Source organism: Schistocerca americana, chromosome 1 (genome assembly GCF_021461395.2).
Source record: "Schistocerca americana isolate TAMUIC-IGC-003095 chromosome 1, iqSchAmer2.1, whole genome shotgun sequence".
Lineage (NCBI taxonomy): Eukaryota > Metazoa > Arthropoda > Insecta > Orthoptera > Acrididae > Schistocerca > Schistocerca americana.
In genome coordinates this window covers 1247962181-1247976198 of record NC_060119.1, presented here as the reverse complement: position 1 = coordinate 1247976198, position 14018 = coordinate 1247962181, and the positions used below count along the sequence as shown (strand labels likewise).

The 14018-nt window shown below is 47.0% G+C and overlaps 1 protein-coding gene across 1 annotated transcript in view; it reads right to left on the bottom strand.

Annotated features, from left to right (window-relative positions):
- LOC124598566 (Down syndrome cell adhesion molecule-like protein Dscam2) overlaps positions 1-14018 on the bottom strand; it is a 366134-nt gene that overhangs the window by 222159 nt on the left and 129957 nt on the right. Inside the window, exon 5 of the mRNA XM_047136009.1 lies at positions 3789-3990. Coding sequence (XP_046991965.1) covers positions 3789-3990 — 202 coding nt within the window. The remainder of the gene's footprint in view (positions 1-3788; positions 3991-14018) is intronic.

Below are 14018 nucleotides of genomic sequence, written 5' to 3'. Positions count from 1 at the left end.
CATCGACGTCTCAAAACATAAAAATGGTTCAAATGGCTCTGAGCACTATGGGACTTAACATCTTTGGTCATCAGTCCCATAGAAGTTAGAACTACTTAAACCTAACTAACCTAAGGACATCACACAACACCCAGCCATCACGAGGCAGAGAAAATCCCTGACCCCGCCGGGAATCGATCCCGGGAACCCCGGCGCGGGAAGCCAGAACGCTACCACACGACCACGAGCTGCGGGCTCTCAAAACATAGTCACAATGAATTTTACAGCACTGCCTCTTACTCGAAATATGTTGAGGGCGGTAAGTTCGTGAACTTCCAATGAGATAACTGGAGCTTCCTTTAAATACTAAGAAAAAAAAAAGAAAAAAATAGGTTCCCTGTCATATTTACTGTAATAACTGTTGATAAGAACGCCCCCTTGATGCTCCCATCACGTGACAGGGTCACCTAGCGTAATGCCACGTCCGCACCCTTAAGGTCACCCGCCAGCATCCGTGGCGCTCACCTGCAGAACACTTTCCACACTGTTACGTCAACATGCAGGGTAATGTGCACAGATCCCAAGTATTTCCAACTGTGGAGGAAATATCTTCCACATTCAATCGTCGATGTTGCAAAGCAAATCGTGTGATCATGTTTTGGCAATGCCTACAAGGGGGTGGGATTAGAGGTATCCAGTGGTGAGCACAGCATGAGTGTAGCTGAACTGCTTAGTCGACGAGTAACCCACAAGTGTGCCAGTGGTTCTGAAACAAAACAGAGCAATGGCAACGATAACCAAAGCAGACATTGCATTATATCTACAGCAACAAGTGCCGAAGTTGACATTTCGTCAGAAAGGAACCCAAGGAATTTCGCAGAGTGGCAGATGAAATATTAGCGTTTCTGCAAAAATGAGTCAGTGGAATGTGTGGTACTCGACTGTGCGGACAATGTTCATGGGGAGTACAATGAGGACGATACGTGCGTAATAAGTGAAAGTGATACTGCAACAGGTCTCGAACCACGTAGTTCACCATCCCTTTTGGACAGGGAGCCACAAATCACGTCTGCAGTGAAACGTAGAACATGACAGTCATTGTAGAGGGAGCGGGCACTAAACATAATTACTTACACGGAAGCTCATCAACAGCATAGTATAAGAAAATTATGAACAGATTTCGAATAAGTCTGCAGCACTAATACCTTGTAATGCGTAAGAAAAACTACCGAAATTCAGTGGGTGGTACGAGGCAACGATTGTTTTGGTTCATCATCACACGACTGTGTGACCCCTTTTGAACTGTCTCACTCACGAATTTCAGTGTCACACCGCGTAAGTTTACAAAACGAACGACTACTAGCCGTTCTTGTTACGAAAACGACTATCAAAATAATTCTCTCTCTCTCTCTCTCCGCAGTCATTGTGTGCTGCACAACACTGCCATCTGTGTCACACATACACAAGTAATGCCAGTGTGTTTTAAGCAAAATTCCACATTTTTAGATACTTCTAGTTCTGAGAAAGAGAATCAGAAACCTCAGAAACTGGACGCACATTGCGTCCGCGATGGTTGGAATGAGGCAGATCAGCAATCATTTCATTAACATGCTGTAGGGACAGTAAGAGGAGTAAATGACTTAGCACCGATGCACGTGGAACACAAAATATCTACTGTGTCCAGACTAAGCGCCTGCAACTCTCGCTTCCCGTGAAGCAGACCGGTACAGCGGGTCCCGGACCTGGCCGGTCGTCCCGGAAACATAGACGCTTCCCAGAGACCACCAGGAGGCGTTCACGGCGCCGCAAGAGGTCGCTACAGCCGCGGACCTCTTTCCTTCCGCTCGACACGTGACTGCAAATAGAGGCAGCCATATCCATGCGCCGAGCAGTATTTAGGCTGGCGCAGGAGCCTGAAGAGGTCTCCCCCATCTGCTCCTCTTCCTCGAACATATCCGCATCCTCTACACCTCCCGCCGCCTTGAACCCCCTCACCCCCTGGTTGCTCCTCTCCTCTCCCATCCCTGCCCCCTGCCACGTCTTCACTGTTGTGTCCCCCCTACCCTCCATCTCTACACCCTACGTCTCCTATCCCAAGGTGGCTTCCATCAACTCTCCCTCCCGGATGGTGCTCTCTCTCCCTCCATTTATCCCTCCTATCAACTCTGATCCTCACCCCCCTCCTTTCCTCCGTCCTTTCCCTGGGCTCCCTCTTCCTGCCCCCTTCCATCCTGTGCTTTCTCCCCGCCTACCCTCTCCCTATCTCCTTTCTCAACCCCCCCTCCCCCAAGTCCTTTTGTACTCCCCTCCTCTGCCTTCCCCACTCCCTGGAACGTCTGCTCAGCACCCCTCACCCCTCTTATGGATCCTCCTCTGCCATTGGCTTCTTTCCCCCCCTCCCACTTCACTTTTCCTCTCCTTCCCCCCTTTTTTTCCCCTCATCTGACCAGTTTCCCCCACCTGCTCTCGGGTGTGGTATGTCATATTTGTGCCAACTTTTTAGTGCAGTGTTTCAGTGAGTGTTCAGTGTTGTGCATCTTTCCACAGCGTTGCGAACAGAAATCATGCTGTCGCTGGGTGTGCAATTCATATCTCTTGCGAACAGAACCCAGACTGTCGCCGTGTTTTTTAATTGTCTATCTATTATTTTTCTGCTTCCTGTGTATTTTATTAGCATCATCAACCCTGTGTTTTATGTTTTAAGCTCCAGCATTTTCTGCCATTTTACCTGTAGGCTCTGAGCACTGTGCGACTCAACTGCTGAGGTCATCAGTCGCCTAGAACGTAGAACTAATTAAACCTAACTAACCTAAGGACAGCACACAACACCCAGCCATCACGAGGCAGAGAAAATCCCTGACCCCGCCGGGAATCGAACCCGGGAACCCGGGCGTGGGAAGCGAGAACATTTTACCTGTAGGTCACACGATTTTATCGCCAACTGTTATTATTTTTTCTTATCTTCATCTTTTTAAAACAAATTCTGTAGGCTGAAGAGCGGCGTAATAAGCTGCTGCCAGCCCGCTCCCTTTAGGGGGAATCGAAACTCAATAAAGGAAAAAAAAGCCTGAAGAGGTCCTTTTTGTATTCCCCTCCTCTGCCTTCCCCAATCCCTGTCGCGTCTATCCAGCACCCCCCACCCCTCTTATGGGTCCTCATCCTCCATCGGCTCCTTTCCCGCCTCCCCCCCTTCGCTTTTCCTCTTCTTCCCCCCCTTTTTTATTTTCACATCATCTGTCCAGTTTCCCCCCACCTGCTCTCGGCTGTGGTATGTCACATTTGCCAACTTTTTAGTGCAGTGTTCCAGTGACTGTTCAGTGTTGTTCGTCATTCTCGTATTACGAACAGAAACCATGCTGTCGCTAGCGAGCGCACTGGTGTCATCGTAGCCGCCGCGTCATCACCCACCGCCGCCAGCGTACCGGAGCCATCCTCGCAGGGCCTCTACTCGCCCTCGGACTCAGGTGACGGCAACGTGGACCCCGCGCCGCTCCTCACGAGACGCCCGGGGCTCGTTTTGGTGAAGTTGTACTTACTACAGACAGCTTATGTTCGGAAGCATCTCTGATTTAGTTATTGGTAGGTTTGGAGGATCAGTCCTACCTCACGAATATTGTTTGTAAATTTTGAAGAAAGACTTTAGTTTAAATAAAAAAGCTATAACTCACACTGTGAGATTTTCCTATCCGCGGACGGCGGATATATTAATATCACTACACTGAAATCACCCATATCACTACAGGGTGATGATAAAAATACTTTTCTAGGGATATGTGTATGTAGGTAGAAGAGGTCACGGTGTGCCTCACCAGCAGGTGTGGCGTGACGTGTACGGCGAGCGGCGCGGTCACCTGCAGCGAGGCGTGCACCCGCTGCTCCCCGAAGGCGTTGTGCACGCGACACTCCCACCTGCCGGCGTCCTCCGGCCGCGCCCCCAGGATGTGCAGCGCCTCCTGCGACGCCCACACGCGCCCAGAAGAAGCCACCGGCGTCCCGGACTCGTGCCACCACCTGCAACAAGCACCGCCGCAGCTGTAATCACCAGTTGTGAAGGACACGATGTAGGCGTCGCTGCATCCGAGAGTGGACGCAACGAAATTCAGACAGTCTTGCAGGAACTGTTTCACGGCAAAACACTGTGGGGGACTCACACATTATCAGCTTACAGGGCAAGCGTAAGGTAACAGTCAAATCGTAACTGCGTGTGAGCGTAGTGTATCGATCGTATTGGGTCGATAAAAGTGAGTTACAGCAGAGCCAGCTGCAAGCGAGCGAGAGTGTTATGAACTGTAAAAGCAAAATGAACCGTAACTTTACTTTCAAAATCTTTTCTTAAAGAATTTACTTTATTTACTCGCGATTCACCATCAACATTTACACATTTAATCACACTAGGTGAGCGTGGAAGTAGTTGCCAGGAAGTAACTGATGGAAAAGTCACGACCGCTCACGACGACCTCTGAAAAACTACACTGGTGCAAATCTGCAACACATCAGATTACTTTAAACTAAAAATTTTAACAACTCACACAAACACATTAACTATGCACCCTGTAAGAGGGATGGAAATGGTACAAACACTCATACTAAGAAATTAATTGCCACCAAAAGTGCAATTTGTTTTTAAAAGGGCTCTTACGGTGGAAGGGTGGCAACTTTATAAAAATGACTATTTAAATAAAACCCATGAAATTCAGACTTACATAAAATGTACTACATTACACGTATATCGCCTCGCAAGATGATAGGCAAGATAAAAACATATTTCTGGAATTCGGCCTTTACCTCCATTCTACAAATTCGTTAACACCGAATCCGACAAACATGACAGAGGCAGCTATTAACGTACGGCAGATTGACGGGGGTGGGGGGGTGGGGGGGGGTGTTACTAATCAACCCTAACCGCACATTGCTCTAAACCTCCCCAATTCCACAAGGGAAAAACTGACCACCCAATTCACAAATAACCACCTTCCCGCGGGAAGGGCAAACGGAGAAGAATGGTGGGATGACCTCAAAACAAAGCGGCTGGTGACCTCACCAAGAAAACAAGTAGAATTTAACAAGTAAATGAAACAACATATCTTCAACCACTTAACTTCTAATAAACTGCGATTTCTGGGGAAGACCTAGCGCAGCACCCCCAACGCTCTCCCGAACCGTCCCCTGCCAGCCGCTTCAACGGACGCAGGAAGGCGCGCCGATCTCCCGTCTCACGGCGTTGCAGCTCCCCCCGGCCAGTCCGATGTCGTGGTTTCGCTCCTGTTGCTCTCGTGTGAACCGCGAAGCCACTACCCCTTTCTATACGGCGCTGCCCACTGGACTCAGGTGGGGATCTCACATGCGCCGACGCTCAGGCCTCAGTGCGCGACCGACCAACCGACCGATCCAACCGCCAATGACCGTTGCCCGAGCAACTCGAGCAGACTGGCGGCCTGACGCGCAGACTCAGATGCAGGAACTCAGCCCCGACCGGGCGACCACTAGCTGAGCTCTGTTACTGGCGGAGTGGCAAGACCCTCATTTTCTGGCCTTAAAGTTGATCCAAGGGACAGACATACTAGGACTCTGACGACAGACAGACACTAACTGCCGCACAAATGCAAACGAGAGACAGACTAGCAACTGGTGACGCGAGACTGACCTAGCCTCACTCCGACTGACACCGCCGAGTTTTTTTTTTTTTTTCCTTTACTGTAATTTTAAACACCTATACAGGCGGGCTGTCAGCAGCATGGTACGCCGCTCTTTAGCCTTAAGTGGAACAATAAACATGACAGAGAGGTAATATATACAATACAAAAAACGGCGGGCAAAAAATGGAGATACAAAAAAACAAACAAGAAGCCATTCACGTTGGACGAAGAAAACACTAACACTTGGAGACACGGCGCACAAAACACGGAGAACGGCGACGGCACATGTGAACAGTTGAGTTGTAACTGCACGAAACACAAAACGATGCACACACACTAAACACTGATGGCGATGATCTCTGGCGCGCGAATGTTCACTGAGCGTGTACGAGTCTGGGGACCTGCCAAGAGAGGAGGTGGAGGAGGAGGAAGGGGAAATGGGAGAGGGGAGAGCAGAGATGCCATGGGCAAAGAGGGAGGGGGAGGGAGGAAGGGGGAGGGGAAGCCCGGGTGAGAGGGTAGGAGGGAGGGGGGAAAGGAAAGAGAAGGGAAGGGAAAGGGGGGGAGGGAGGGTGCCTAAAGGAAAGGACATAGGAGGTGGGGGGGAGGATCAAAGTTGATAGGAGGGGTAGATGCAGGGGAGGAGGACATCAGCAGGGATGGGGAGCTGGCGGAAGCCACCTTGGGAGAGGGTAAGGAGGGTTGAGAGATGGAGACCGGGTGGGACATGGGAATACAGGCGCGGCAGCGGGCGGGGGTGGGTGAGGATCGGGGAGACGAGCGGGTGAGGAGGGTCGAGTTTACGGGAGGTGTACAGGATCTGTATCCTTTCAAGGAAAAGGAGGAGGTGGGGGAAGGGGATGAGATCATACAGGATCCGCGTGGGGGAGGGGAGACGGATGCGATAGGCGAGGCGGAGAGCATGGCGTTCAAGGATTTGGAGGGATTTATAAAAGGGAGGGGGGGCGGAGATCCAAGCCGGATGGGCATAACAAAGGATAGGGCGGATGAGGGAGTTATAGGTGTGGAGGATGGTGGAGGGCTCCAGACCCCACGTACGGCCAGAGAGGAGCTTGAGGAGACTGAGTCGGGAGCGAGCCTTGGCTTGGATTGTCCGGAGGTGGGGAGTCCAGGAGAGGCGACGGTCGAGGGTGACGCCAAGGTACTTAAGGGTGGAAGTTAGGGCGATAGGACGGCCATAGATGGTGATGTAGAAATCAAGGAGGCGGAAGGAATACCGCCGAGCTGATAGCGCCCATTAAATGCACGTAAACAGGCAACCTTTCCGCTTTCCCACCAGAGGGAGACATCAAAAGCTGTGATTACCACAGCGGCGCCAACGCCAGAAACGGAGGGCGACTGCTTCACACTACGCGCTGCGGCGCGCTCTTCAAAACAGCAATTTTTTACCACGGTTCACAAAACATAGCCGACTGGCGTTGCGAAGCGGAGCCAGCTGGGCATGGTATAGCAACAGCTAATGCTGCAATATGCTAGCGGAAGGACGGAAGCCTTCCTCACTGGCCACCATGGAAGTGTTTAGAGTACCTGCCTAAAGCCCTAAGCGAGCATAAACCGGAGCATATAAATACTCAGCCGTTCATGTACCAAATCATTCTCGCTTCATTATCATAGCCTACACCACAAACCTGTGACATCCGTTGTAACATCCCAGAATGCAGTGCAGGGTCTGCTATTTGATCACGAGGCAGGGCAGCCTGCCCCGCGTCACAAGAGAGCTGCCCACATGCTGGAGGCAGTCCACGGCCATCGTCAGCCACGCCGCCACGCTGTCGTCATGGTCACGGCCGGAAACATATCTGACAGGTGTATTCGAGCGCTGTCAGGAATGATGGACGTCTATTATTTTGCATGAGAGGCAACTGGACGCCTCCACCAAGCTCTTTGTGATGTACTACAGCGCAGGGCCGGAATAAAGAAATTGAGAACAAATCTACTGACGTTATGACGCCTCATTTCACTCTCCGCAGTTGACAGTCCAAGGGTCATTTAATATGAGGTATTCCACCATCTCCCACGCCCGGGTTCCCGGGTTCGATTCCCGGCGGGGTCAGGGATTTTCTCTGCCTCGTGATGGCTGGGTGTTGTGTGCTGCCCTTAGGTTAGTTAGGTTTAAGTAGTTCTAAGTTCTAGGGGACTGATGACCATAGATGTTAAGTCCCATAGTGCTCACAGCCATTTGAACCATTTTTTTATTCCACCATCTTCTGAACATGCAGCCGGTACAATATTACTTCTTCTTCCGACATTTCGACTGACAACAATACAGCCATCTTCAAGGTGACTTCAAAATCTTGACTTATAACTAAGGAGAAAATGTGCGTGCATTAGAGGTATGGCAGATGGCAATAAAAGGATTAGTCATAGATGAAATTTTACACTTCTATGTGTCAACCATAGTAAGCACCGGTCATAAAATACACAATGCCTACGAATTAGCTGGCCGCTGTGGCCGAGCGGTTCTAAGCGCTTCAGTCTGGTATCGCGCCGCTGCTACGGTCGCAGGTTCGAATCCTGCCTCTTGCATGGATGTGTGTGATGTCCTTAGGTTATTTAGGTTTAATTAGCTCTAAGTCTAGGGGACTGATGACCTCAGATGTTAATTCCCGTAGTGCTTAGAGCCATTTGAACTATTTGAACCTACGAATTATGTCGTCAATTGTTAAAACTGATGCCTTGTGTCAGAATGACAGGCAGCAAAGTCACAGAACAATAATTCCTCTGAGTGAACAGACATGAAATGAACAGTTTTCATGATTTGTTGAGCTGGAAACCGTCGTCTCGGTTCAGTTTAATTATTAATTACGTGATTCGTAAGCACTGTGGATATGCTGACTGGGTGCTTGCTACGGTTTATTGTAAGATGCATGAAGTTTTATCTGTGACTGATGCTCTAGTCGCCGACTGCATGTATCTCTGACGCATGTGCATGCAACATTGTGTCAAGACGTTTTAATTCTGCATCTACTTAAGTTGAAGATGACTTTACCGTTATCAGCCAAAATACAGCAAGAGGAAATAATACTGTGTCGTATGCAGACGCGAAATATGATGCAATACTCTGTGCTTGTGACAGTCTTGCAGCGTTTTTGATGGAGAAAAAAATGTAGCTGATTAGATAGCTGCAGATTGTTGACTGCCGCGTTGTGATGTTTCTAATGACACCAGAGAATAGATTTATTTCACTGTTCGGTTTACTTTAGAGATTTGCGTGTTATCATACATTTTTACCTGCTAAAATACAGCTACAGGTGTGATACGATAATTTTATTATACGGAAAATAAAAACAACAGGTGAAAAAACAACCATAGATATTAATATAAAAATTATAACAATTAGAAAGTCAAGAACGATGAAGTGTTTCCAAAAATCATGTCTCTGTATGAAGTTGCTTTATTGGCAATATCTATTTCAAGTCAGTATTGACACATCTTCAGGTTTATAATGGTTACATTTACATATCATTATAAAATGGGTAGTTGCGAATGAAGCACTTTCATATAGCTATACGGCTTTTGGAAACACCTCATCATCCTTAACTTTCAAATTGTCATAATTTTTATGATAATTTGAATGGTTATTGAGTATTGTTATTGTTATTTGTAATGTCTCTGAGCTTTATTTTCCCACCCAAGAAAGTTGTTTGCAAAACAGCAGGTACTTCGGGAATTTTGAGTGAAAACACCGACGGGAAGAGAAGACCAGATGGCATGGGCATCATGAGCAGATGCCATGAAGTCGCAGACAAACTGGGAAGAGGGCTTGCGGATGACCCAGTCGGTTATCTGCTTAGCGAGGTGTGGGGGATCTAACAAGATGGCACGTAGGCGGGGTAACGTGCTCACCCTAGCCTGTACATTTTCTCACCACTTCAGATATCTACGAGGGTGAGTCAAATGAAAACCTTAAATATTTTTTTAAATGTTATTTATTGTGCAGGAGTGGTACAAAGCTGTATCACTTTTCAACATAATCTCCCCCACACTGAATGCAAGTCCTACAGCGCTTACAAAGAGCATAAATTCCTTTAGAAAAAAATTCTTTTGGTAGTCCGCGCAACCACTCATGCACCGCGTGGCGTACATCTTCATCTTCGTTCTTCATGTTGCAATGTCATTCAGTGTCACTCGACGGTTTCCGTTCACTATGGCTTCAACTGCTGCAATGTTCTGTGGAGTCACAACTCGTTGTGCCTGACCTGGACGAGGAGCATCTTCCACTGAAGTCACACTATTTGCGAACTTCCTACTCCATTCGTAGACTTGCTGCTGTGACAAACATGCATCACTGTACTGAACCTTCATTCGTCGATGAATTTCAATAGGTTTCAAACCTTCACTACGCAAAAACCGAATAACAGAACGCTGTTCTTCCGTGGTGCAAGTCGCAAGTGGGGCCGACATCTTTATACTGATACTGTGATGGTATGTGTGCATCTGCACTATGCTGCCACCTACAGGCCATTCTGCACGCTGTTTGTAGCACGCTTACCAACTTACAGGATAACGGCGCAAAATTTCGATTTGTTATTACAAATTTAAGGTTTTCATTTGACTCACCCTCGTGTATCTACCTCTACCCCTGTACATATTCTCTGCAAGCTGCAAAAGGTGCATGGCGGAGGGTACCTTGTAGCACTACTAGTCAATCCCTTTCTTGTTCACTCGCAAATGGAATAAAGGGGAAAAAAAGCGACTCTCTACATGTCACTGCACGAGCCCTAATTTCTCTTATCTTCACGATCCTTACGGAGGATGTATGTTGACGGAAACAGAATCGTTCTGCAGTCAGCCAAAAACACCTGTTCTCTAAGTTTTCTCGTTAGTATTTTGCCTTTGAAACGTCTCCTTCCCTCCAAGTATTCCCATTTGAGTTCTCGAAGCATCTCCGTAATACTCGCATCTTTTTCGAACCTAACGTTAACATATCTAGCAGCACGTCTTTGCATTGCTTCGATATCTTCTTTTAACACGACCTGGTGGGTTTCCGAAAGACTCTAGGAGTACTTAAGAACGAGTTGCACTGGTGTTGCAGACGCGGTCTCCTTTACAGATGAACCACACTTTCTTAAAATTCTCCCAATAAACCAAATCGACTATTCGCCTTTCCTACCACTTTCCCTGTATATGCTTGTTCCATTTCATATGGCTTTGCATTACGTCACGATATTTAATCGACGTAAGCAGCAAACCACTAATAGCGTTGATATGTCCCTTACTCCGGTCAAGTCACAAGATGTAAGCCTACCATTAATCAGTTTTATTTGCAAGAAAAGTAATAACTTCACAGATTTGGTATTAATAACTGACTTATGAAGAAAAACGAAACACAAAAAACGTTTAATGACTGACTGAATGTTCAAATAATTGAATTACGAAAGTTACAGTCAGAGGCCGAGTCCCTGTGAATGAAGTTTGTTATAATGGTATTGAAGTCCAATTTTTTGAACTGTGGGAGATATAGCAAAAACAAAATGGCAAGTCCTCTCCACTTAGCGGCGTCTCATTGGCGAAGTCCTACTTCACAGTAACTGCGATATATGGACGAGCTGATGCTGGCAGCACGTCGTCCAGGCGAGGTCTCCCCAATGACATCGCGGTGCGGGCGTAAACAGCCGTCTCACAGAGTCATACTTCTGTCTGATTGGTTCAAACTGAGTTTCGGTGAAAGCACATGTCTTGGCCCGGCCTCTAGTGTCGTTGTCCGTTGAACCGCTAGTGAGCTCGCCGAGTTCAATTTGCGCCATAAGCGGACTGGAGTGCGGTCGCCGTGCAATGCGTAATGCTTGTCCTGAAGAGATTTCAGAATGCTAAATCTTAAATGATTGCATTGGCGCCTCTTGTACATGACGCCACAGCAACCGTATTCCAACATTACACGGTTAGGAGGATCTAAAGCCAGGAAGGGCCAGGGTGTGCTCGAAGACCAATTAATGCGCTAATCCTATTAGGTAGTTTTAGTACTCCTGATTAAGACCGATATCGACAGGAGCGACCTGTCATCGGAGATCCTAAGACTTTCCAGAAAATGTCACCGTGACCGCCCATCAAATGATATGATGATGGCGGTGATGATGATGATAATATGGTGTTATGGGTGCGCGACAGCAAGAAAATGTTTTGAGATGACTATCGATAATATACAGTTCACAGGATACGAAACTTCAACTAACGTTCAAGACAGTAAATTTGTGACAGAACGTGTGTACACAGGTTGTCGCAGGTATAAAACTTTGGTTAAAAAAGAGAAAGTAATAGTGGATGGAATTAAAATAGCGTAGCAGATAGCTGCGGGTGGGAAACGATAAGCCACCAGTCTGTAACACATCAAAATATCTAGGCTAAAAGCTTCACAAAACTTTGAAACCCTAACGACAGTGGTCTCGGCTTCAGCTAAAATAAAGCGACAGGATTCTCCACTCCGTAATGCTTTTCCAGAAGAGATTTCAGTACGGTAAATTCATTGAACGCCTGTCGCATAGACCTCCTCACACTACATTTCGCTTCGAGTAATTTTTGTTTGTCTGCAAGGCTTTGGCTATGTTTATGTTTGCTGTGAAGTTCCCTTTGCTTCCGCAGCAGTTTTCTAACTCCGTTGTTGTACCACGGTGGCTCTTTTCCATCTCTTACGATCTTGCTTGGCACTTACTCATCTAATGCATATTGTACGATGGTTTTGAACTTTGTCCACTGATCCTCAACACTATCTGTACTTGAGACAAAACTTTTGTGTTGAGCCGTCAGGTACTCTGAAATCTGCTTTTTGTCACTTTTGCTAAACAGAAAAATCTTCCTACCTTTTTAAGTATTTCTATTTACGGCTGAAATCATCGATGCAATAACCGCTTTATGATCGCTGATTCTCTGTTCTGCGTTAACTGTTTCAAATAGTTCTGGTCTGTTTGTCACCAGAAGGTCTATGATGTTATCGCCACGAGTAGGTTCTCTGTTTAACTGCTCAAGGTAGTTTTCAGATAATGCACTTAAAAGAAATTTACTGGAATCTTTGTCCCTGCCACCCGTTATAAACGTTTGACTCTCCCAGTCTGTATCTGGTAAATTAAAATCTCCACCCAGAACTATAACATGGTGGGGAAATCTACTCGAAATATTTTCCAAATTTTCCTTCAGGTGCTCTGCCACAACAGCTGCTGAGCCAAGGGGCCTATAGAGACATTTAGTCACCATGTTTGAGCCTGCTTTAACCGTGACCTTCACACAAATTATTTCACATTTCGGATCTCCGTCAATTTCCTTCGATATTATTGCACTTTTTATGGCTATAAATACGCCGCCCCCTTCATTGTCCAGCTTGTCTCTGCGGTATACATTCCAATCTTAGTTTAGATTAGCGCGAGAGCTGCATAAAAACAGTATTCCGATTCATGATCACGACAACAGAATGGAAGATGCGAATGTCTTTCCGTGTACATGGGAGTTTTGGTATCAGTTCGTAAAATGGCCGAAAAGTAAATATTGCTCTGTCTATAGCTAACGTAATGAGAAAACGCCTAGATAGTGGTGTTGTCTACTAATGTATCGAATTACGTTGTATTCCTGTTGATTCAGTTCTCTCCGGGTTTCCTAAGTTGTCAACGAGCATGGGGGGATATCTCCAACACTGTCAGTACCACTGATCGTTCCACCCTTTTTGTTACAACGGATCTAATTGTGTGGCTGTAATAGCGTCACTGCAGACAGGCTGTGACAGCGCGGCGAACGAATCGCTCACGACGCGAGTTCCTGAGTTACGAACGACTCCCGGTATTAATGGCAGTGCTGTCTTTTACTGAGTACTACGACTTTTATCCATTTACGAGTTGAGCATTTATGTCGCTGATGGAAAGCACAGTTAGTGGGTGCATTAAAGAAATTAAGTTTGACGAACGCTTATCGGAGAGCGCGCCCCGGCGAATATTCTGCTTCCGTTCTGCAGCCGGCAATAAGCTGAAAGCGGCGCGTCCATTACCGGCGCGCATTACGTCGCTCCCGCCCGTAGCGGAATGCATTAAGGCCGGAGACCGTCACGTGACCTCAAGTGACGTGACGTCACTTGATGTAGCGGGCCAACCTGTGTCACAGAATTCCTCAACAACGTGCACAACAATATTAGACCATAGGTACAGATAGACATTGCACGCTCATATCTCTGCTTCGTCGAAGTTTGAAACCAACATCATAGTCACGTACTGGAGGGCGAAAAGCCATTTCCCTCGTTATTTCTCACCATGCGAAATATAGCAGACGGTTATAGATTTTCTCATTCGTAGCTGAAATGAATCACTGATTTTAACAAATGAATTACTTGTTTTATTAGTATTACGCACGCAATAGTACAGTTAACCTAATTTCTCGGGAATTCCCAATATTAATGAGATGGCG